This window comes from Opisthocomus hoazin, chromosome Z, assembly GCF_030867145.1.
Source record: "Opisthocomus hoazin isolate bOpiHoa1 chromosome Z, bOpiHoa1.hap1, whole genome shotgun sequence".
Classification (NCBI taxonomy): Eukaryota; Metazoa; Chordata; class Aves; order Opisthocomiformes; family Opisthocomidae; genus Opisthocomus; species Opisthocomus hoazin.
In genome coordinates this window covers 5169605-5191341 of record NC_134454.1, presented here as the reverse complement: position 1 = coordinate 5191341, position 21737 = coordinate 5169605, and the positions used below count along the sequence as shown (strand labels likewise).

The window sequence follows — 21737 nt, the reverse complement described above, 5'->3', positions numbered from 1 at the left end:
GGTTTCAGAGCCTTTGCTTTCTCTGTTTTCTTCATGAACCTCAGCTGTACGTGGAGGTGCTGGCACGGCTGCGTCCTCGTTTTTGTGTGTTCTGGTGTCTGAGGCGGTGACTGTCCGCGTAACGACACGCGTGGCTTCAGAGGTGGGACGAGCAAAGTACTTGGACTTTTGAAAGCAACCCACATCTTCTCTTCTGGCAGGTGCCTAGATAACTTCGGCGTGGAGCTTTCCCACGTTTTGTCTCCTCTGAGAATCTGCTGAGCGGTCGTAGTAGTTAAGGTATACTTATGGTAATTACTTTAAGGGTATGCCTCTAGCATGAGACGAATTTTCCACTGCTGCTGCAGTTCCACGGTGGAGGTTGGAGTGCAAGGATCTTTAGCTGAGTTCCTCCTCAGGCCCCGGGCTGGAGGGAAATCCAGTTAAAATCTCGTGTCAGCTGGGCACTGATCTGGCTGATCTCTACCATGGCAAGAGAGATGTCTGCAGTGGAGATCAGGGTGTTGGAAATCTGTCAGGTACTATCACCACCGAAGCACGGTGGCTTTCTGATCCCATGGATGCTGCATCTTCATAAAACAGCTTCCCCGAGGCCACGTGCTGGGGTGCCTGAACTGCTGAAGGCTGCGTCTGCAGCTCTCTGAATTTCTTTGGTCGCACGTGGGGTCAGGATGTGCGGCTGTTGCCAGCACTTTGCTCAGAAACTTCCTGCAACCCATTCGGTGTGGTACTCAGTGTCCTGCAAACAGGCGCAGAGCCATGGGAAAGATGTCCCTGGTAGGGCTGGACGTCAGGGACGGTTGTGAGCGGAGCAGGCCAAGTGCTGTAGGCATGCTGTTCGTGTGGGAGATGGCGGCGTCACTGAGGGAAGGTGCTTCCTTCAGATGCTTTGTACAGGTCACATCAACTCATAATCAAAAAAGCGAAGAATGCAGTCTAAGAAGCAAACCTGCATTGAGGAGGCATCTGGGAGAACAGCCTTGGCTGCGTGGTGGGCAGCTTGCGTGGCAGAGCTTGGTTTGACCTTGTTGGGGTGCCGAGCTGTACCCCGTGGGCTGCTGCATTGCCCTCGTGCGAGATGGCCTCATCTCCACACCACTGCTGCTTAGGGTGGCTGGGATGCGTCCCCTCTTCGCCCGTTCTGGCTACTGGAGAGAGTCCAGCGGAGGGCTACGAGGATGGTGAGGGGACTGGAGCATCTCTCCTACGAGGAGAGGCTGAGGGAGCTGGGCTTGTTCAGCCTGAAGAAGAGAAGGCTGAGAGGGGACCTTATAAATGCTTATAAATATCTGCAGGGTGGGGGTCAGGAGGACGGGGCCAGACTCTTTTCAGTGGTGCCCAGCAACAGGACAAGGGACAACGGGCACAAAATGAAGCACAGGAAGTTCCGTCTGAACATGAGGAAGAACTTCTTCCCTTTGAGGGTGATGGAGCACTGGCCCAGGTTGCCCAGGGAGGTTGTGGAGTCTCCTTCTCTGGAGATATTCCAGACCCACCTGGACGCGGTGCTGTGCAGCCTGCTCTGGGTGACCCTGCTTGGGCAGGAGGGTTGGACTAGATGACCCACAGAGGTCCCTTCCAACCCCGAACATTCTGTGATTCTGTGATTCTGTGAGGGGCAGCCCTGAGGGAGAAGCTGTGAGACTGCTGATGCACAAGTGCGCACAGAAAAAGCTTCATGGTGGCTGAGCACTTCGGGTGAACACTGCAGAGCATCTTACATACACTAAACACGCTTCAGCCCCAGCCCCTTTTAATTCTGATCAATTTCTGTTGGACTTTGTGATCAAGATATTCCTTCTGGTTTCACTTTCTTTGGAAAATAATTTTCTGTCGTAGCTCTCTCTGGGCTGCTTAGACATCAGATAGTTCTTCATCTGGAAGGTCCCATAACGAGCAGTTGTCGTGTGGCACGGCAGGCTGCAGCTGCCTGGCCGCCTCGAGTACGGTTCCCTCGAGCTGGACAGATTTTGTGGTGGTGGTGTTTGAAAAAGTTCTGATCCTTCAGACGTGGTACTGATTTCTCGTGTCGGGGCTCAAGGTGCGTGCCTGAACGCCCGCAGCCGGTGCGTTGCCTTGGGTGTGTGAGCTGGAAAGCCCTCGGTGATGCCCACGGGTTTGAGGTCGGACCCCAGCGGTGTGGGAACGGGTGTGTTCCTGCTGCCCCGCTTGGCCCGTGCTGGCTGGGGTCCACGGGAAGCCCCCAGCTGACCGGCAAGTCATCTCCCCGGCTCAGAGACCGTGGTTGCTGGCTCCGGCGGCTGGAGAGAGCTCGGGAGCCTCTCGCCGTGTCAGCGGGGCTCCTCTGCGTTTCCTCCCGTCCGACTGTAACGGATTTTACACCTGAGTGGTTGTTTTTGGTGGTACAATTCCTACCTGTCCCAAATGGGACATTTTGTCTCGTGTTACAATTCACAGAGCTAGACGGGGCTGCTGGTTTCATGCTGTGCGGCATCGACGCATGATGCCCTTGTAAACATTACTGTCAGCAGTGGCAATTCCATCTCTATTGTCCCAACAAGATTTCATGCTTGGCAGTGCCTGGCTTTTTTTTCCATAAGTCGACTAATAAGAAATAGCCACGTAGTGGGCTTTTCCTTCTCCGGCTCCTCTGTTTTCCATTGCTTCCCCAAGAACTGGTACCTGGCCCAGGTTTCCTTCCAGGCAGGAGGACACAGGAGGTGGCATTTCTAGAAGAGTGAGGTTTTGTGACGCAACAGAGCCCATCTTTGCCAGCCTAGCCTGGCACCTGAGGACCTGACGGTCGCTATCCATCATGGCCTTGGCTGGCAACGGGCAGAGCGGCCAAGGCCTGCTGCGGCTGGTCCAGGATGAGAGGAACGTAATTATAAATGTGCCTGAATCCAAGTATTTTTCTGAACTGTTCGGGTGTGTGGCTTGGAGTTTTGAATTTGAGTAACTCTGCAGTTTACCTCTTCTCCCTCTCTTACACTCACACAGTCCTTGTTGCAGAGGCATTTGATGCCTGATGGTTTGACCATCACAGAACCTCAGTGGATCAGTTTACTTTAAAGAGGGACGTCAGAGCGTGGGAATGTTGATTAATCTGTCCGCGGTTCCCTAGGAAGTTAGTCTCTGGTGTGTGAAATCAGTGCAAAGCTCTGGGACCTCCGTGTTCCCGTTTGCCAGGCCACCCCTCCAGAGCCTTCACAGAATCACAGAACGTTCGGGGTTGGCAGGGACCTCTGTGGGTCACCCAGCCCAGCCCCCTGCCCAAGCAGGGTCACCCAGAGCAGGCTGCACAGCACCGTGACCAGGCGGGTCTTGAATATCTCCACAGAAGGAGACTCCACAGCCTCCCTGGGCCCTCCCTCCTACGATGCCGTGGACAAGAGTCATAGAATCATTATAGAATCATAGAATCATAACGGTTGGAAAAGACCTCTAAGATCATCAGATCCAACCATCCACCCAACACCCCCATGCCTGCTAAACCGTGTCATGAAGTGCCCCATCCACACGTTTTTTGAACCCCTCCAGGAATGGTGAATGAACCACTGCCCTGGGAAGCCTGTTCCAACGCCTGACCACTCTTTCAGCAAAGAAATTTTTCATGATATCGAATCTAAACCTCTCCTGACGCAGCCTAAGGCCGTTGCCTCGCGTCCCATCGCTAGTTGCTTTGGAGAAGAGACCAGCCCCACCTCACTACACCCTCCTGTCAGGGAGCTGTAGACAGCAAGAAGGTCTCCCCTCAGCCTCCTCTTCTCCAGACTGAACAGCCCCAGCTCCCTCAGCCGCTCCTCATCAGACTTGTTCTCCACACCCCTCCCCAGCCTCGCTGCCCTTCTCTGGACACGCTCCAGCCCCTCAATGTCCTTCTTGGAGTGAGGGGCCCAAAACTGAACACAGCACTCCAGGTGTGGCCTCACCAGTGCCGAGCACAGGGGCACGATCCCCTCCCTGCTCCTGCTGGCCACACCATTGCTGATCCAAGCCAGGATGCCGTTGGCCTTCTTGGCCACCTGGGCACTCTGCTGGCTCATGTTCAGCTGGCTGTTGACCCCCAGGTCCTTTTCTGCTGGGCAGCTCTCCAGCCACTCCTCCCCAAGCCTGGAGCGTTGTGTGGGGTTGTTGTGACCCAAGTGCAGGACCTGGCACTTGACCAAATGGAGATGTTGAGCCGGTGACTTGGCTACTGAGCATGAAACTGGTGTCACTTCACCACTCTGCAAGCAGAACCTTCATTTGTTGGTAGGGTGTCCATGTGTAGTTGCCCTGGCCTCTGCTGCGGCAGGAGACCTCAGCCGACGGTGCCCACCTGGGAGGAGTCCTCACCACTTTCCCAAAGATGCTCACGTCTTCCCTTCCACCCTCAGGCCCTTGCCTGCTGACTGTCTTTTCCCCAGCAAAGCAGGGGCTACGGGTGCCGTGGAGGAGCTGGCATGGCTGCAGAGGTGGGCAGGGGAGCGGGCACGCGGTGGGGGCTGCCCTTGGCACATCGCCATCGTGCAAGGGGGTCCCTCAGACAGCGGTGGACATGGTGGTCGCTGGACGAACCCATCTTGCTCTGCTGGAGCTCCTAGCGCTGCCCTCGCTGCAGGGGAGGCACAAATATTCCTGCACAAGCTGTGAGCTTCAGCATCGCCTTGCACCACCAGCCATGGCACCGTGCCTGCTGTGCGCCCGTTTGTCACCTTGGAGACGAAAACCGGCCAGAATCGTTAATCTCTATTCTGTCCTGTGGCTCGCCCAGCCGGGAGGCTTTCCTCACCTCTGATGTTCAAAAAAAAGTAGTGGTGCTTCTTGGATTTGCTTCCCGACGCCTGTGCTGAGTTTGTAAGCTGGTCACATCTAACCGGTTACCACAAAATTGATTCTGGAGCCTTCTGTTTAGAAACCTGCCAGGTGCATCCCAGGCAGTCACGCTGTCTCCGTCAGGCACGGCACGAACCAGCCAATAATCTCCATTGCAAAGGGTGCAGAGGTCTTGCTGGTTACCCTGGATATTTTTTTATGAGCATCTCTACATAGGGCATAGCTGTATGTTTGGAGAGATGGAATGTGGGTGGTCACCACGTGTAGGTACACATGTAGTACCTATGTGTGTGTACCTGTACAGATAGATCTGGACACACGTACGTAGACTGGTGCATGCCTCATAGCTCGTTGTCCTGCTTTGTGAATGCGTCATTCGGATACACGGCCCTGGATTTTTAAACCATCCTGAGCTAAACCCATACAGCTTCTGTCCAAAACCTTGCTGTGGAAACAACTGCAAGCGCCGTGACAGTCGCCCTGGTCGCTGCCCAGCCCAGAACAAACACGCCTGTGCTGTTCCAAGGAGCCAGAGAATTTTTGGGTGCACTACAGACAGTTTATGACCAGTGGGACTTTACGGACAGGAGATCTTTACTACAATACGATGTGTTTGAACAGAGTGTCCTCGCTTTGCCAGCGAGGAAGCTGAAACACTGGGGCAGGGAGGGTCTTGCTGCAGGCTGCCGGCAGCGCTGCGAGGAGCCGAGGCTCGGGGCCAGCTCGGTGGGAGCTCGGTTAGCGCAGGAGAGACGTGGTGGCCTCGTGGGCTGTGAAGCTGTGACCAGCTGTGGCTGTTCCCCGGTGGCCACGATCCGCTCCCTGTCGCTGGGTGTGGTGCTGAGCTGGAGGAGGGTGCGTGCGTGGGGCTGCGTTTGTCCTCACGCTGTGCCCCGGCGTGCCCCGTGCTCCCGCTCGCCGGGGGACCGAGTGTGCGTGCGACACAGCGGCGTGACGGAGACGCGTGTGTGAGCGCTCCGTCCGCGTCCGGAGGGGCTGTGACTCATTCTGCTGGGCTGCTTTCACGGGGTTTTCTCCTCTGCTTTTCCCCGGGGGTCCCACGCGCTCTGTGGGAAGCGGGTTCTGGTCCTGCCTGGTGTGTGTGGGTCAGGTTCAATCCTCTGAGGGACTTCGTCTCTTCATCGCTAATTGTGGTTCGCCTGCTCGTGCTGACGGCACTTCTGCGACGCTTCCCCTTCCTGGTCGCCCTCCAGATCCCACCGCTGCTGTTGTCCTCTGGCTGCTGCGGACGCTCGGTTTCGTTGCTGGTGGTCGTTGGTCAGCCCTCCAGCCCCGTTGGTGAGACCTGGTCCCGTCCCCTTTCCCTCGCTGCCCACCCGGGCAGAGGGCTTGTGCTCCGCCGCAGGACGCTGCGACGGGGCCTGAGTCTGCTGGTGAGGTGGGACGTCTGGGGTCTTGTGGTGGCAGTCACTGCTGGCTCCGAAGGGTCGTGGCAGCCAGGGGAAGGTGTCCTACACGTGGCCATGGCACATGAGCAGCAGCCGGTGCCGTCTCTTGGTTAGACGTGTCCCGGCGACCGGAGGTGGTGGTGGGGAAGGGGTGATCGGTGTGCACGGCCCCCATCCCCACTGCAAGGCAGGGTCGCGGCCGATGGGGCGAGCGGAGGTGCGGCGGTGAGCACCGTGGAGAGGAGGTGGGCACCGTGGGTGGGAGTGGGGTGGGCGCACGGCCCGAGAGCCGAAACCCGGCCGTACGGCGGGTACCGGAGGCTATGGAACACAAATGGTAAATGGCAATACCAGGTACAATTGCAGTGAGATGGCAGGGGTCCTGAGGAGTCCTGGTGGGCTGCCGATAGTCGCGTGAAACAAATTGCCCGGTGCTGTGATACCTCAGCTCCCAATAGCAGAGGGCAAATGGCCTTCCAGGGGGAGATATAGATTTTCCTTTGAGATATGGAAAGGGAAATAAATTAAATTATGTTTGAACATAGGGTTCTCTCTCTCTTTAAGAAAAAGAAGGGGAGAGAGAAGAAGGACGGGAAATGGGGGGAAAGAGAGAAGGAAAATAAGCTTCAGCAGGCATTTGCAATTTAATTGATATTTGGCGGCAGGAAGCCAATCAGTACAAGTAAATTCACGTTATAAGATAAAAATAATCGCCTAATGGGATGGCTTCCCCCACGGCTGCGGCAGGCCAAATAAATACGGCACCGCGTGTCGAAGCAGCGTGGCGGCCGTTCCCGGGCACAGCCTGCCGCCGCCGCGCCGGCGGGGCTCGGCACGGGCTGCGGATCATTTTTATGGCATCTGTCTCCGCTCCCCGAGAGCAGGCAATGAGGGGTTGCGCATTGATTGCCGCTCCAGCCAACGGCGGCCGAGGGGGAGACCGTAATTAATGGCTTTATTTGCTGGAGCACCGCTGAGAACAATCGAGTGTGTTATGGCAGCGGCCGGTGCCGGCGCGGGGAGGTGTCGGAGCTGGGCGCGGGGCACCCGGCCGGCGAGGGGACAATGCCAGGCGCGGTGCCGGCCGCGTGCTCCCGGTGCGTCCCAGCCGGGGACGTCGGTCCGGCTGTGGCAGGGCTGCCATGGGGCAGAGGGAAGCTGGCGGTGGGTGCTGGGTGTGGAGGGACCCCTCGTTTCCGACCTGGTGGGGGTGATGGCCTCGCTGCCCTTGTGCCCGCAGAGCAGCGGAAGAACAGTCATCTTTGTACGTTACGATCTTTGCCTTCTTTATTTGCTTTTTCTGAAAAAAAGTCGGTTTCAGAGGTTTCGCCCGGAAGCGGGATGCTGCTCTGCCTCACGAAACCCGTGCGTCTTTGTGAACTGTGCGTGGTTTCACCTCGCTGGCTGGGCTGCGGGGAGGTGGTCGTGGCTCTGCAGAGCACGCCTTGCACGGAGCCCGTGGCTGCGTGTCCATGCTGACGCGTGTGTACCTGCGGCAGGCAGGAGAACGTTAGGCAGCACGTGTCCCGAGCGTGCTTCCTTGCTTCCTAAAGGGAGTAGAGTCAAGAGGAGAGCTGGGGAACTAAAACCATGAAAGAGTATGATCAACCCCTTCTAGAGGCATTGTAAGTCTTTTCAAAGGGAAAGTGCTTGTTTTTTTACTAAATAATTCATTGTTCATCACAAAGTACATTGGAGATATTTTGAGGTTTTGGTTAACCAAAACTAATTTATCTTAAAAAACGTGCTAACTCCCCCTAAACATTTTCATTTTTTGTTATGCATAGACAAGAACTACAGTGAAGAATAGCCACACCGTGCACAAGTTGTAGAAAATATGAGTTTGCTCACACCTAAGACACTGGTATTTTTAAAATACCTGTTCTGTTGCCCTGGTTGTGCAGACTGGCTCTCCCATCTCTTGGGTTGCGTACATTCCGAGCAGACTGCCTCAGAAGGCATCCCGTGCCTGTGCTCAGCGCAGGGAGCTGCAGGAGCCGCTGACACCCTGGGGTGAGACCCCCCTGGTGCCGGGGGATGCTCCCGAAACAGGAGTGCGTGGTGGGCAAGGAGGGGCTACTACCCGGGCTTAGTCAGGCCTGAGGAGCAAGGGCTTATTTGATTTTTAATACGTCTACACGTCTATGTATAGATAGATGTAGATCATAGAATCGTACAGTCACTAAGGTTGGAAAAGACCTCTAAGGTCACCAAGGCCAACTGCCAACCCAGCACCACCATGCCTGCTGAACCATGTCCCCAAGTGCCACATCCACACGGTTTTTGAACCCCTCCAGGGATGGGGACTCCACCACTGCCCTGGGCAGCCTGGGCCAACAGCTGACCACTGTTCCAGGAAAGAAATTTTTCTCAATATCCAATCTGAACCTCCCTTGATGCAACTTGAGGCCATTGCCTCTCGTCCTATCGTTGGTTACTTGGATGTACAGACATATACATCTCTCTGTATGGATGTCTATATATATGTATATACACAGATGTCGATGCATGTGTGTATATATATATACGTCTCTCTATATAGATTTACATGTACGTGTGTGTACATACACCTCTGTATATAGATCTGTACTTAGATATGTAGATAGGTGATAGAAACAGCCTCAGGTTGTGTCAGGGGAGGTTTGGATTGACATTAGGAAAAAATTCTTCACCAAAAGTGTTGTCAGGCACTGGAACAGGCTGCCCTGGGGAGCGGTGGAGTCACCATCCCTGGGGGTATTCCAAAGACGTATAGATGCGGAGGTTAGGGATGTGATTTTGTGGTGGCCTTGGCAGTGTTAGGTGGACGGTTGGACTCAATGATCTTAAAAGTCTTTTCCAACCTCAATGATTGCGTGATTCTATATAAGCAGATTATATCTAACCACTAAACTGCTAAAATAATTTTGATGTGTCTCAGGATGGGTACCCTTGACAGGTTCAGGATTTTTCCCAGCAGGGCTTTGTGTCGCGCACTTCTTCAGAAATGATCCTCGCTGGTGAACAAGATTCAGTTTCAGTCAATCAGTGTTGTCTTATAGAAGAAAAAGTCTCAAAACTTTCCCCATTGCTGCAGGTTTGCAACCCAGTCAGAACTGCATCCGCTGCCCTTGGCTGCTGGGGCACCGAGCAGAGCCGGAGAGGCGAGACCGGTGTCTGCCACGCTGGGCACTCGCTCTCAGACCACCGTCAGTGATTGATGGAACGCGCTGGTTTGCCAGCAGCTGGCTGTCGGGGACGGAGAGGGGATATTTGCCATGCTGTAGGTGTGTGTATATATATTTATTTATTTTTTTTTTTTTTAGATAGGAGGGGAACACGTGAGTTTAGGAAAGTTGGCGCAGACGTGAGCGAGAGGGTGGTCTCAGCCGGTGGGGCGGTGGGGCTGGTCCCAGCGCGTTTTGTCTCCAGCGTGGCTGCAGGAACAGATCATTGGCAGAATTCCCACGATGGAGCCCAAAAAGTGACCCACTCAGCCTCCCTCGGAATGCAAGCACGTCTCCAAATAACAGAAATGCGTGCGGGGGGATTCTCCCGCACTTGCTCAATAAGTGCATCCTTGTGATAAGCACAGGGTCGAGGGAGTTGCGCTGTAGATTGCTGAGTTTACTGCAGGATAAATAATTAATGTTTAGATGACACTAATTAATTATGGAAATTAGCAAATTTTTCTTAAAAGTATAATCTTGCCTGAGTAATTTTGTTGTGTGTCCAGTCCATCAGAATGTTTAAGGCAGAACCATAAGATACAAACGTATACAGGGAGACGTTATCTCCTTTGGGTCACCGACTGCCTTCTTGTCATCTTCTGTTCCTCAGATTTGAAAAAGCCAAGCATGCTGAAGCATGATTGCATTTAGAAAGCTAAAATAGTGATAATAAAAACAAACATGGCGTTTAACTGCCTCTGCTGTTAAACCAACTGACGTGAGGGTTCCCCGTGCCCTTCTGCGTGCTGGAGCAGGTCTCCCCGGCACAGGCATCCAGACGGACGCTGGATGGGACCCTCTGGGCTGGAGCCAGGCTGGGAGACCTGGTCCCTGAGTCTGCCGGGGACTCGCAGGGATGATGCCACCGCAACCTGCGAGACAACCGAGCGCCGATGCTGCCGGGAAAGCGTCCTGCGGGCTGCTCTCCATGTGACTTCTCCTCCTCCTCCTCCTCAGCATGAAATCAGGCGGGGGTCAGGAATGGTAGCGGCTGACTTTCCTGTCTGAGACCCACGTCTCTTCGACCGGTGTGGCGTCGCAGGGGCACTGGAGGGTGCTGAGGGCTGCAGTGCGGAGCGTGCGTCTGCGTGCTCGCCCCTTTGCGCCAGGGCTGAACCCGTGGCTGTCGGTGCACAGGAGTCTGCTCCGCACACCGTGTTCGTTCACAGCGTCTCCGGTGCGGCCGGACAGCATCCCCCAAATCGCCGCTGTGAGAGCCGGGGTGGCAGCAGCAGCGATGTGCCCTCACTTCTGGAGGAGGGGGCTGAGGCTGGGGGACACCAGCGGCCTCCCCACGCAGGGTGGGTTGCGGCCAGGGGGATCTCAGACTGAGCGTGGCCGCAGCACCCGCGCTCCACACGCCCGTGTCTGGCTGATGGCAGCAGCCGGCTTCAGTGGGCTCCAGAAACCACCTCGCGTCCCTCCTCCGCGGGTTGGTGGGATGGATCTCCGCTGCCCACCCCTCCGCTCGGAGGAGGATGAGCGTGGGGAAGCGCTGGTGTTGCCGGGTCGAGGCGGTGGATGCTGCACAGCCGGCGGTGACACCAGCGTGCTCGCCTCAACCCACGTCCTGGCCTCTGTGCCGGTGCTGCTTCGGCACGAGACAACGCGGTGACCCGGTCCCGGGGACGCCTGTGGCTGGTGGCCGGTGCGGGAGAGCACGTCTGCATTCAGGTGGATGGAGTGCAGCCGAAGGAAGGTGGATGCACAGATACAGCTCCTGGATGTAAGCAGCAAGTTGAAGATTCTGAGGTGTAAAAACCTTTCAAGGTCCTGTGCAGCCTGCTGTAGGTGACCCTGCTTCGGCAGGAGGGTTGGACTGGGTGACCCACAGAGGTCCCTGCCAGCCCCAAACATTCTGTGATTCTGTGATTCTGTGACTACACAGCTGTGGAGGGTCTTTAAACGTTGATTTCACCTGACTAATGCACGTGGATAAAATATGTAAAAATACCGTTAAACTTATGCTTCGTGTAACATGTACAAGTCCATGGGTGCTTACTGTATTCTGTGTTATAGCGGTGTTTTATTCCAGTGTTGTGCACCGTGTGTGCAAGCCGTTCTGCTGGGCTCAGCCGAGGCGTTCCTTTGCCTCGCTGTAGGCGTGCGCGTTTGCAGGCTTGCGACCGCGGGTCTTCACAGAATCCCAGAATCCCAGCATGGTCGGGGTTGGCAGGGCCCTCTGTGGGTCCCCCAGCCCAACCCCCTGCCCAAGCAGGGTCACCCAGAGCAGGCTGCACAGCACCGCGTCCAGGCGGGGCTGGAATATCTCCAGAGAAGGAGACTCCACAGCCTCCCTGGGCAGCCTGGGCCAGTGCTCCATCACCCTCAGAGTGAAGAAGTTCTTCCTCATCTTCAGATGGTCTTGATGTCGTAAGGCGAAGCTCCGTTTAACGTACGCACGAGTGAAGCCTGCGGGTGCTGACGGCTTTCTGTGAGCGCCGTTTGCGGCTGGGCGGATGGGGAGCGCGGGCTGGCACCTCGCGCTTGCTGGACGGCGCAGCGAGCTGCATCCTCCCAGTCTTTCCCCCTCCCTCCTCTGCACGCAGTGAGTCCAGCCTCGCCGCGGGCTGGTGATACCGGGCGAACGTTTTGCTGGGAGCTGGTGTCTCAGGCGGAGTCGCGTGGCTGCTTGGGAGCCCTCTGCGTTTCTTAGGAGCTTTGCCACGGCCTTTGGCAGCGCCAGGACAGTGCTTTGCGAAGCGTTCCAGGCGCTGGGTCGAAACTTAGAGTAGCTCTTCTAAGCTTGAGTGGAAAGGCTGGTTTTGCCGGAGGGCGGTGGAATAGCCTGTGGTTTTCTCAGCAGCTGGCAGTGCCTGGGGCGGGCAGAAGGTTGCGGTCTCTGTAGCTGTCGCAGTGTGCGTGATGCCAGCCGCTCGCAGCCTGAGAAATTCCTGATGCCTCCCGTGAGCCCGTTACTGGCACCCATGGGCCCGTTACCGGCTCCCGTGGGCCCGTTACCGGCACCCGTGGGCCTATTAGTGGCTCCCATGGGCCCGTTACTGGCACCCATGGGCCCGTTACCAGCTCCCGTGAGCCTGTTACCGGCACCCGTGGCCCTGTTCCCGGCACCGGTGCCCGCCGCGTTCCCCTCCGCCGGCAGACCAAGTGCCCCGGCACTGCTGCTGAGCTCACACCGCCGCGCCGTCGGGCTGCGATCGCGTGTCCTACCACCACTGTAACCCTGGCTGGCAGGATTCGGTCTCCCGGTGTTTTTGAGCGCTGTAAATCCTCTCCCAGTCGGTCATCGCCGTTTGGTGTTCCCAAAGCCACGCAGAGCACAACCTCATCTTCCACCGGCTCTGGTCCACGTTGCCCAAGCGTACCTAGAAATGATTTTTGTGAAAGAAATGGTGAAAGGATGTGTTAGCGTGTGGAATGGGAGTAGGTGTAAACTATGTTAAAATTGCTTCAATGAGCTTGACTTGGCATGACTTTATTTTATATATACTTATGGCAGCTGTACCTCCTCTTAAACGTTGTAGAAGTCATAGAGATGTGAGCCCCTTCCTCCATTACACTGCAGCCGAACGGGGGTCCTGCTGTGCTGGGGGTTGTCGGGGCGCCCGCAGCTCCCAAGACCCGCGAGCCATGGCCATGCTGGCTGTGTGCGAGGTGGGCTTGGGGCAGTCCCTCTGTCCTGCCCACAGAATCACAGAATCCCAGCATGGCAGGGGTTTGAAGGGCCCTCTGTGGGTCACCCAGTCCAACCCTCTGCCCAAGCAGGGTCACCCAGAGCAGGCTGCACAGCACCACGTCCAGGTGGGTCTGGAATATCTCCAGAGAAGGAGACTCCACAGCCTCCCTGGGCAGCCTGGGCCAGGGCTCCGTCACCCTCAGAGGGAAGAAGTTCTTCCTCATGTTCAGCTGGAGCTTCCTCTGCTTCAGTTTGTGCCCGTTGCCCCTTGTCCTGTCGCTGGGCACCACTGGAAAGAGTCTGGCCCCATCCTCCTGACACCCACCCTGCAGATATTTATAAACATTTATAAGGTCCCCTCTCAGCCTTCTCTTCTTCAGGCTGAACAAGCCCAGCTCCCTCAGCCTCTCCTCGTAGGAGAGATGCTCCAGCCCCCTCATCATCTTTGTAGCCCTCCGCTGGACTCTGTCCAGCAGCTCCTCATCTTTCTTGAACTGGGGAGCCCAGAACTGGACACAGCACTGCAGGTGGGGCCTCACCAGGGCAGAGTAGAGGGGAAGGAGAACCTCCCTCGTCCTGCTGGCCACACTCCTCTTGATGCACCCCAGGATCCCGTTGGCTTTCTTGGCCGCTGCCTCGTCACCTCCGTCTCTGCACTTCCGAGTTCCCCACCAAGGCAGGGGCAGGTATCGATGACATCATTTTTACTGCTTTTTAGACATGAAACTGTACTAGAATAGCAATCACAAAACCCACAGCAGCTCCGCCGCTCCCTCCAGCTGCCGTCCTCGGGTGAGCTCTGCCCGGCGGTGGGGCCGGTGGCTGGGGCCGTGGCTCCTCTGGTGTGCTGCATCGAGACCGACAGCTCGCAGGCTTGCGACGGTCCGGGCGACAACGCGTGCCGTTTAGCAGATCGCTGTCCCCCGGGTGCCGAGACCCCTGCCGAGGTGGGCACGTCCCCGTGGCGAGCTTTGCTGCTGCCCTGGGGCGTTGCAGGGGGTGGTCTGGAGAGCCCCCGGGGGTCCCGGCCCCCTCTGCCGTGCAGCAGGGGCCATAACAAATACAAGAAATATATAATACAATAGATATAATATTAGAATAAATATAATAATAATAAATATGTATTTATATATAGAATCATAGAATTATAGAATCACTAAGGTTGGAAAAGACCTCTAAGATCATCAAGCCCAACCATCAACCCAACCCCACCACGCCTGCTAAACCATGTCCCCAAGTGCCACATCCACACGGTTTTTGAACCCCTCCAGGGATGGGGACTCCACCACTGCCCTGGGCAGCCTGGGCCAACACCTGACCACTCTTTCAGCAAAGAAATTTTTCCTAATATCAAATCTATAGTTTAATATATTATGTAATAAACTATAAACTATTGCATACAGAACTACATATAAACTTATTATTTTTATAAACTTTAATATAGTGTAGTGGCTACTGCAGGATTAAAATCACTGGAGGAGGAGATGAGCTGTAGTCTCATGGGAAATGTGTTCTGTGAAACACCCTCCCGATTCCGGGTGATGCCCGTAGCCAGCCTGGAGGTGCAGCTCTGCAGCGGTGGGATTGCGTCCCGGGCAACTCTGCGGGTTGGCACCTCGTGCGTGCGTGGGCACGGCTCCAGCTCGTCCACCTTGTGGGTGTGCGGCGTGGCCCCGGCTCATGCATCAGGGAGGACCTCCAGCTGTCCCGGGGAGCGGGGACAAACGTTCTCACACTGCAGAGGAGCTCCATCACTTCTTGGTGAAAGACCAGAGGTGTCTGTTTGGTGATAAAGGTGCTAATCGCTGTGGCGCAGAGCGGTTTAGGAGAGCCGGGGACCCCCTCACTGCTTCTGCCCAGGGTGGGGGCTGCTGGGATGGAGGTGGCCGCCGAGTCCGAATGGCCCTTGGCTGCGACAAGGGGATGGGGGAAGCGAGGGGCTGGGGTGCGGACCTGCCACAAAACCAGTGCTTTCCCTGTGTGTCCGAGTCGGGAACAGTGTGGGCTGGGAGGTGGTGGGCGCTGAGCGGAGGGTGGCGGGCTCAGCCGTGCGGGCTCCTCGTGTCCTCACACCCATCCCAACCACGAGATCGGCGAAACGCCTGTGGAAACAGACTGCAAAGGTGGGAGTGTTCAGCAGCCTCCCCTGAGTTTTCCCAAACCCGGAGGCAGGACAATGCGCGGCCGCCGGCAGATGCTGCTCTCCTTGTCTCCAGGAGGAGCAGAGCTGGTCCAAGTGTATCTAACAGGTCAAGCCTTGAAATGAAGAAGCAATAAGCCACTGAAATGGTACTATCACCGAAACATGATTGATCAATTGAATTCTATCAGAGACAGTGGGCAGTGAGATTAACTCAGGCCTGATGGGTTCAATGAGTTAAAGCATGATGTTCATTTCAGCTTCATTTCACCAGTCTTTGCTTGTGAAATTGGTCAATCAATAGAGGTTGAAGATCATATATATATATATTGGTGACCATCTTATAGGGAATATAATCTAGCGTAGTCAGCTCCTGACTCCGGCTGCCTTCAGTGGGTAATGGAGACAGAGCAGAGACTCTATCAGTGCCATTGAAATGGCCTGATATCTTCTCCAAATGAAAAGTATTTTTGGATCTCTGATGATTTATCTTTTTTTTCCCCTCTTTCTCACTTTGATCTACAGCAGAACCCATACCTATCTTCGTGAAATATAGTGATTTCTCTTGAAAATATTTGCGAGATGATCAGCCATATACACTTCAAAATATAAAGCTTCTTTTTAGTGATACCGTCCTTTGAAAAAATAAATAACAGTGCTTAGAAAACTCAGATACTGTAAATGCAAAGATCTCTCACCATGTATGTGGTCCAGAAACTAACGCTTTACTGGGAAGAGCATGAGGCTGCTGGCGGCCAAACACACACAGTCCCGAAAAGGTGGCATGAAAATTCAGTTTACGTTTTAAACAAAGCCTTCCAAATGGTAATTAAACAAAGTCTTTATCTTCTCTGCACTAATTTACAGGCATGCTACAAGGAAACAAATCACCTTTTTGCCTCCTGGTAATATTTCATTTGCTTCGTAATGTTTTAAATGTGGTGAATAACATCCTTCCTAATTAGCCTGCATTTCCCTGTAAGGTGGAGTAATTAAGTATGATACCAGGTAATGAAGTTGGACAGTACGAATTAGAGACAGAAACCATGTCCTTTATGAATATGGGCTGTTCATGGTACTAGCTATTTACCACCTTGATTAACCCTGTGAAACCACGTTGTTTAGAAAAAGAAAACAACCTGAAAACCTGAAAACAGACAATTCTCTTTTTCTGCAGAATAACCACATCAGACAGATGTACTGTGGAGGTGTGCGCTTCATGGTACATCATTATTACTAATAACACTGGAAATATTATTCCAGCTGAATTTGCGGATGGCACCAATTTCTCAGCCGCTTGTCAGCTGGCTGAGATCCTCGAGTGGAGCTGCGCTCGGTTAGACCAGGGGAGGGTCCATCCTGCACTAGTGCACAGTGACCCTTCACAACCCGGTAGCTAAATTGTGCTGTTGTCCCCCTCTGAATAAAATGAGACAAGGTGGAGTTGATCTTTCTCTTTTTTCTAATGCTAAGCTTTAGGTCTTTTACATATGCTCTAGTGTTTTGTGAAGATAGCTTCTAGGCTCATTTGTTTTTCTTATTTTGGCCCATAGTCTTAAAAATGTATAAGGCAAACACTGTTTTAAGTCAAGTGAGTTACATGGTGAGTATTGCTGAAAATCTATTGTAGGCATACTTAGCAATTCTAGGTGTTCTTCTGCTGTTTCAGAAGATGTGTCATGGACAAGTATTCAACCATAAAAGTGAGCTAAAAAAAGTGAGATCACAATTTAACAAAATCTTCAAACTGATCTTGCCATTTGCTTAGGCCTTCAGAAAATACCTTCCTCCTTAATTAACGAAGACGTAGCATTTCTGGATGCTATCCACACAATTTAGGCAGCCCTTTGTCAGCCAGACCATGCATGGTACCTCTTCTCAGAGGCGGATCTGTTCTGCGCCTGACTCTTGCTAGGCTGTTCGGACTCTGGCTAGCCACAGAAGATCCTTGCTAGGGTGTCATATTAACATCACCTCCAAGTCAGACCACCTTCTTCAGAAGAGTGCCAGCTGTTGCTGTGAAACCGTGGGCCGTTTTTCTGGGTGGGATGCAGTCGGGGAAGCAGGAGCCCATGCAGTTCGGAGTGAGAAGTGATTGCTCTTCCCCGCACCTAGCAAGAGCCCGCCAGTGAATTCGGAGCTGGCGTGGTGTCCCTGGCACTCTGCCCCGTGCGAAGATGTACCCAACGTGGTGAGTCCCGCAGCTGTGGATCCCAGGCTGGGTCACACCGGAGAGGAGCCAAGCCGGTGTCCGGAGCGGGGCTGGGTGCCTGGGGTGGACTGGGACCGGCCCGGAAGCCGGAGCAGGTCCCGCACATGCGGAGCTTGGTGAGGGCAGAGCGCGGGAGGCAGGGGCTCTCCCCGGGGCTTCGGGGCAGGTCTGGGCGCAGGGGCTGCTGATGCATCCCCAGGAGACACGGCGCTTCGGGACCCGCGCCGGGACGGGACCGCATTGCTTCCGAGGGTGTTCAGAAAGTTGTGACCTCGCAGCACCGTCTTGTCCCGTCTACATGATCTGCTAGAGATAAGGGATGAAACATTTGTCTGAGAAGAATGTCCTCTCTTGTGTAGAGTGCTGTATCTGTGCTCTTCATTAGCATTTCTGGAAAGGTGCCATTGGGCTCGGAACTAATTGTTCTGCAGGGTGGGTAGGTACACACGTAGTGCTACTGTCAACAAAACATAACCCTCCTAGGTGGATGCATTGATTATATGAAAAATGTTTTTACCACTCCCTGGAGCCTATTTATAACCCAAAGTGTTTCAGACCTGCCAACAGTATTTTAATTATCGAAGATATTCTAGTGCATTCAAACAATGCATAATGCTAATGGTAATTATCTCACATTTATATAATGTCTAACAGCCAAACGCATCCCAGAGACCTTCAGGAACTTTCAGGTGTCATGTGCAGTGTACAGAAAGCCCTGTACTTGTGCAGCGAAATGCAGCACTTACCTGCAGTTGGTTCGAGTTTGGGAAGCACAGTGAGGAAGAACAAGCTCTCCCTTCGTTCACGGGATGCGGAGAGGGAGCGACGACGAGGGCAGGTCAGGTTGGGGCAGTTCCCAGATGCCTCTCACAAGGTGCTGGGTCCTCTGGGCAGCGACAGCCATCCCAGCCCTGCCCCACGGCTGCCTGGCTCCCTCCCCGGCGGCAAACCCTGCGTGCTTTGCTCCTTCATCTCCGCACAGCCCGGCTGCGCTGGGAGGATACCCGAGGCCAATCCCACCCCGGGTCCTGGGGACATCGTGTGGAGACCCCAGCAGAGGTGTGCGGGCGGTGGGGGGCACACAGCCCTCCGGGGCTTCCAGCACCGTCCCAGATCCCTGTCTTCGGTTTGAAGCCCCTCTGGAGCCCCACCACCTTCTCCACGGGATTTTGTCTCCCGCCGTATCGCCCAGCGCCGTGCAGCAAGGCACCTCATCTGCTGGCTCGCTCCTGGGTCTCTCCGGTCTGGTGTTTGTCTGCAGATTTCCCTTGCAGACAGAGGTCTCCTCCTCTTCCTCGCATTCCTCGGGATGCTTTGGTGGCAGGTGCCCGGGATGTTGCCTCGCTGCGCGGGGAGGAAGGGCAGCCGAGGAAGTGATTCTGTGAGCTGGCGCTGGGGACACATGGCCGTTTGTCCCGTCCCGAGCCGCCCCTCGGGACTCGTGCTCCCGGAGCGGGGCGGGAGCCCAGCTCCCAGCGCGACGCTGCCCCAGGCTTTGCCTCCCGCTGGATCCTCTGCTCCGAGCACCTTCGCCCCCCAAAATCCGGAGCCGCGCTCCGTAACGCGGGTGCTGCCAGCGGGACGCGGGTCGGCTGCTCCGTGTTTAAATACGGAGGGGTCTCGTTAGACGCCTGATCTCCGGGTGTGTAAACAACGCGCAAGCTGCACTGCCGCCGCCAAGAACGTTTTCCAGGTCACACCACGTCTTGGATCATTTCACTCCCTTTCATCACCCCCTTCAGACCAAAACTGCGTAAAGCTTTAACTTTGATGCCAAGTTGTGAATAACATTAGTTTAACCTGAAATTTAAAGCCAGCGTTTCCGTGCTCCAGAGACAGGGTCTCCCCGGCCTTTTGCTACCACGCAGCTAGCAACCAGAATTTTAATTTTATAAGCCATGGTTGACTAAACCCAGCACTAGGTCTATTAGATATTATTTGATTTAGAATAGTAAAAAAAAAAAAAAAAAAGATTTAAAGATACACTGCTCTCGTATCCCTTTGTATTTTTTCGCAGCGCTGTAGAGACGCTTAGACTTTCTGTTCAGAGGACAGGTTCAGGGTTTTTTACCTGCGTGGAATAAACTGATCCTTGCACTTTACAAAAGCCAGCATTGTCTACTCTTTATTTAAGTTGCATGGCTTTGTCCTAACAAGTGGACATAAAGCTGTTGTTGCCTGAATTGCTGAACTAAAATTTAGAAGGCAGTTTCCAGCATTAATTATTAACATGAAGTGCCTGTTCAGTGCAAGCAGTTCGTTACAGAGGGTGACCTCAGTGGAAATAATATCTCCATGTGTCAGTCCCTCAGTCTGAGAGATGTGTCTTAAAGCAGCCTGGTGTTCTGGATACACAGTGCTTTCTGAAAAATCCAGCTGTGAAGGATGCTCTCAGATTGACAGCCCTTAGCGAAAGATGCTGTCCACCAGACATCACCCGTGTTACTGATGGCCGGCACACGCCTGGGGCAACGCCGGTGTCTGCAGCAGCAGGGTGTCTTTGCACAGGTCACCTCTGCACTTGCCATCGAAAGACTTGATGCAGAATCTACCAGAGAAGGTCTGAGTGATGTTACTGCTCTGCAGACTGCTCGGACAGTAATCCACGGCAACACTCATGAAAGTCTGGTTGTTAAGGGTGCGTCTGAATTCTGCTCCTCAAAACTATCTTGGCAGAGAGCTGCTGTTACTAAAACATTTCCTCCCTCTGTCTAGTGCGGTGTTGCCATCTGGAGAAGAAATCTGATATTTACTGTTGTTCTTGGAGTTCCACCTCCTGGAGTCCTGGGAATACTGCAGACCTCCGCTTGCAGTGCGTAAAAGATACATTTCTAGCACTGACAGGTGAAGGAGAAGCAGAAAACCACTGTGAATCTGCAAAAAGCAAATTGAAACAAGCTTCTGTATTGCAAGAGTCTTTTCGAACTGCCAATCTAAACATTTCTCAAGCTTGTCTTGGCTTTTCAGCCATGGGCAGTCACTTAAGGCTTCTGCTAAAAATCTCTGCCAAAGGAGGGTGAGAGTAAAACGTGCCTTGGAGCCCAGGCTTCCGTCACGCCAATGAGCTTAAGAAACACCAAGTGAAATTGCGGTGTGGTGGTGTTGTGAGCCAGGAGACAGCATCGGACGGTGCCGTGTGGAGGGCACTGCAGTGGTGACTCGTCCCAGGACATCCCATCTCGGTGTGGCGTGGGGACTGCCCATGTTTTGGCACGAGGTGGTGGTGGTGGATGGAGAGTCCCTGCTTCCCAGCATGGGCACAGTATAGCTCAGGGCTTGGCACGCGGTGGAGCTGAACAAGACTTGCTGTACCGCCGGGACAGGGTGATGGGTGGTGATGGGGCAAAGCGGATCTTCTGGAGCTGCCCAAGTTGACTATGGCTGTAGTATTGTGTGGTGTACTTGTCCTCCCATATCCTCCTGCATCCAGCCATGAACCAGACAGGTTCTCAACTGGCGCAGTAGGAAGTGACGTGAGCAAAGATGTGACCATTATCCTTTGTCCTTGACTTCAAATTATGTGTGGAGTCACTGGTGGTAAACTGTGTTAAGGGTTGGCTGTAGTGGAAGACTGGTCAGAGCGTCGTCTGGAAATACGTGCCTTGCTAGTAACCCCCTCTCAAAGAGTTCTTCATGGTGTCACCATATGGACACCCACATCTGTGCAAGGGGTAGAATGAGACACTCCTCTGTAGGTCTCATTGTTGCGATGATGACTTATTCTCTGTCTTTTCTCTCCTGTTTGAAAGGTATTCAGGAATCTCCAGTACCAAACGGCCATTCTCTCCCAGGCAGAGATTTTCTTCGGAAACAGATGCGAGGAGACCTTTTCACCCAGCAGCAGCTAGAAGTGTTGGATCGAGTCTTTGAGAGGCAACATTATTCCGACATTTTCACAACAACTGAACCCATCAAACCAGAGCAGGTACTATTGCAAATGTTCAGTGTTTTCCTGATACGCTTTCTGTTGGCAGAGGTCTGTTTGGTGGGCATCACCAAACACTTCTCAGAGTAGAAAAACATGGAGAAGCCAGTGTTGTATGAAGCTCTTCAGCCAAGTACCTGTTAGCTGTAAAAGACCAACTATTAAAAAATGAAGGAAGACACTTGTTGTGTAAACATTAGCAAGTATTTGGGTATGAAATTACACCTGATCTGGACCAGTTACATCAAATGAGTCCTTAAAGAGCATCACAGCTTCTGATGCTTTTGTTAGATCAAAAGCAGGCTATGCCGGTAACGAGGAGAAGACTTGCGAAACCCAGTGCTTAATTTTGGTTCGTAGTTGGTATGGCTGTGCACACAAATTAGATTTTCGTATCCAGAAGTGGCTTATTAGGCATGTAATTGG

General features: G+C 53.9%; 1 protein-coding gene across 2 annotated transcripts in view; it reads left to right on the top strand.

Annotated features, from left to right (window-relative positions):
- The window catches only part of PAX5 (paired box 5), a 142630-nt gene that overhangs the window by 24931 nt on the left and 95962 nt on the right, over positions 1-21737 (top strand). For both annotated transcript variants that reach the window (XM_075410740.1, XM_075410741.1), the window contains exon 6: positions 21136-21311. In XM_075410740.1, coding sequence (XP_075266855.1) covers positions 21136-21311 — 176 coding nt within the window. The remainder of the gene's footprint in view (positions 1-21135; positions 21312-21737) is intronic.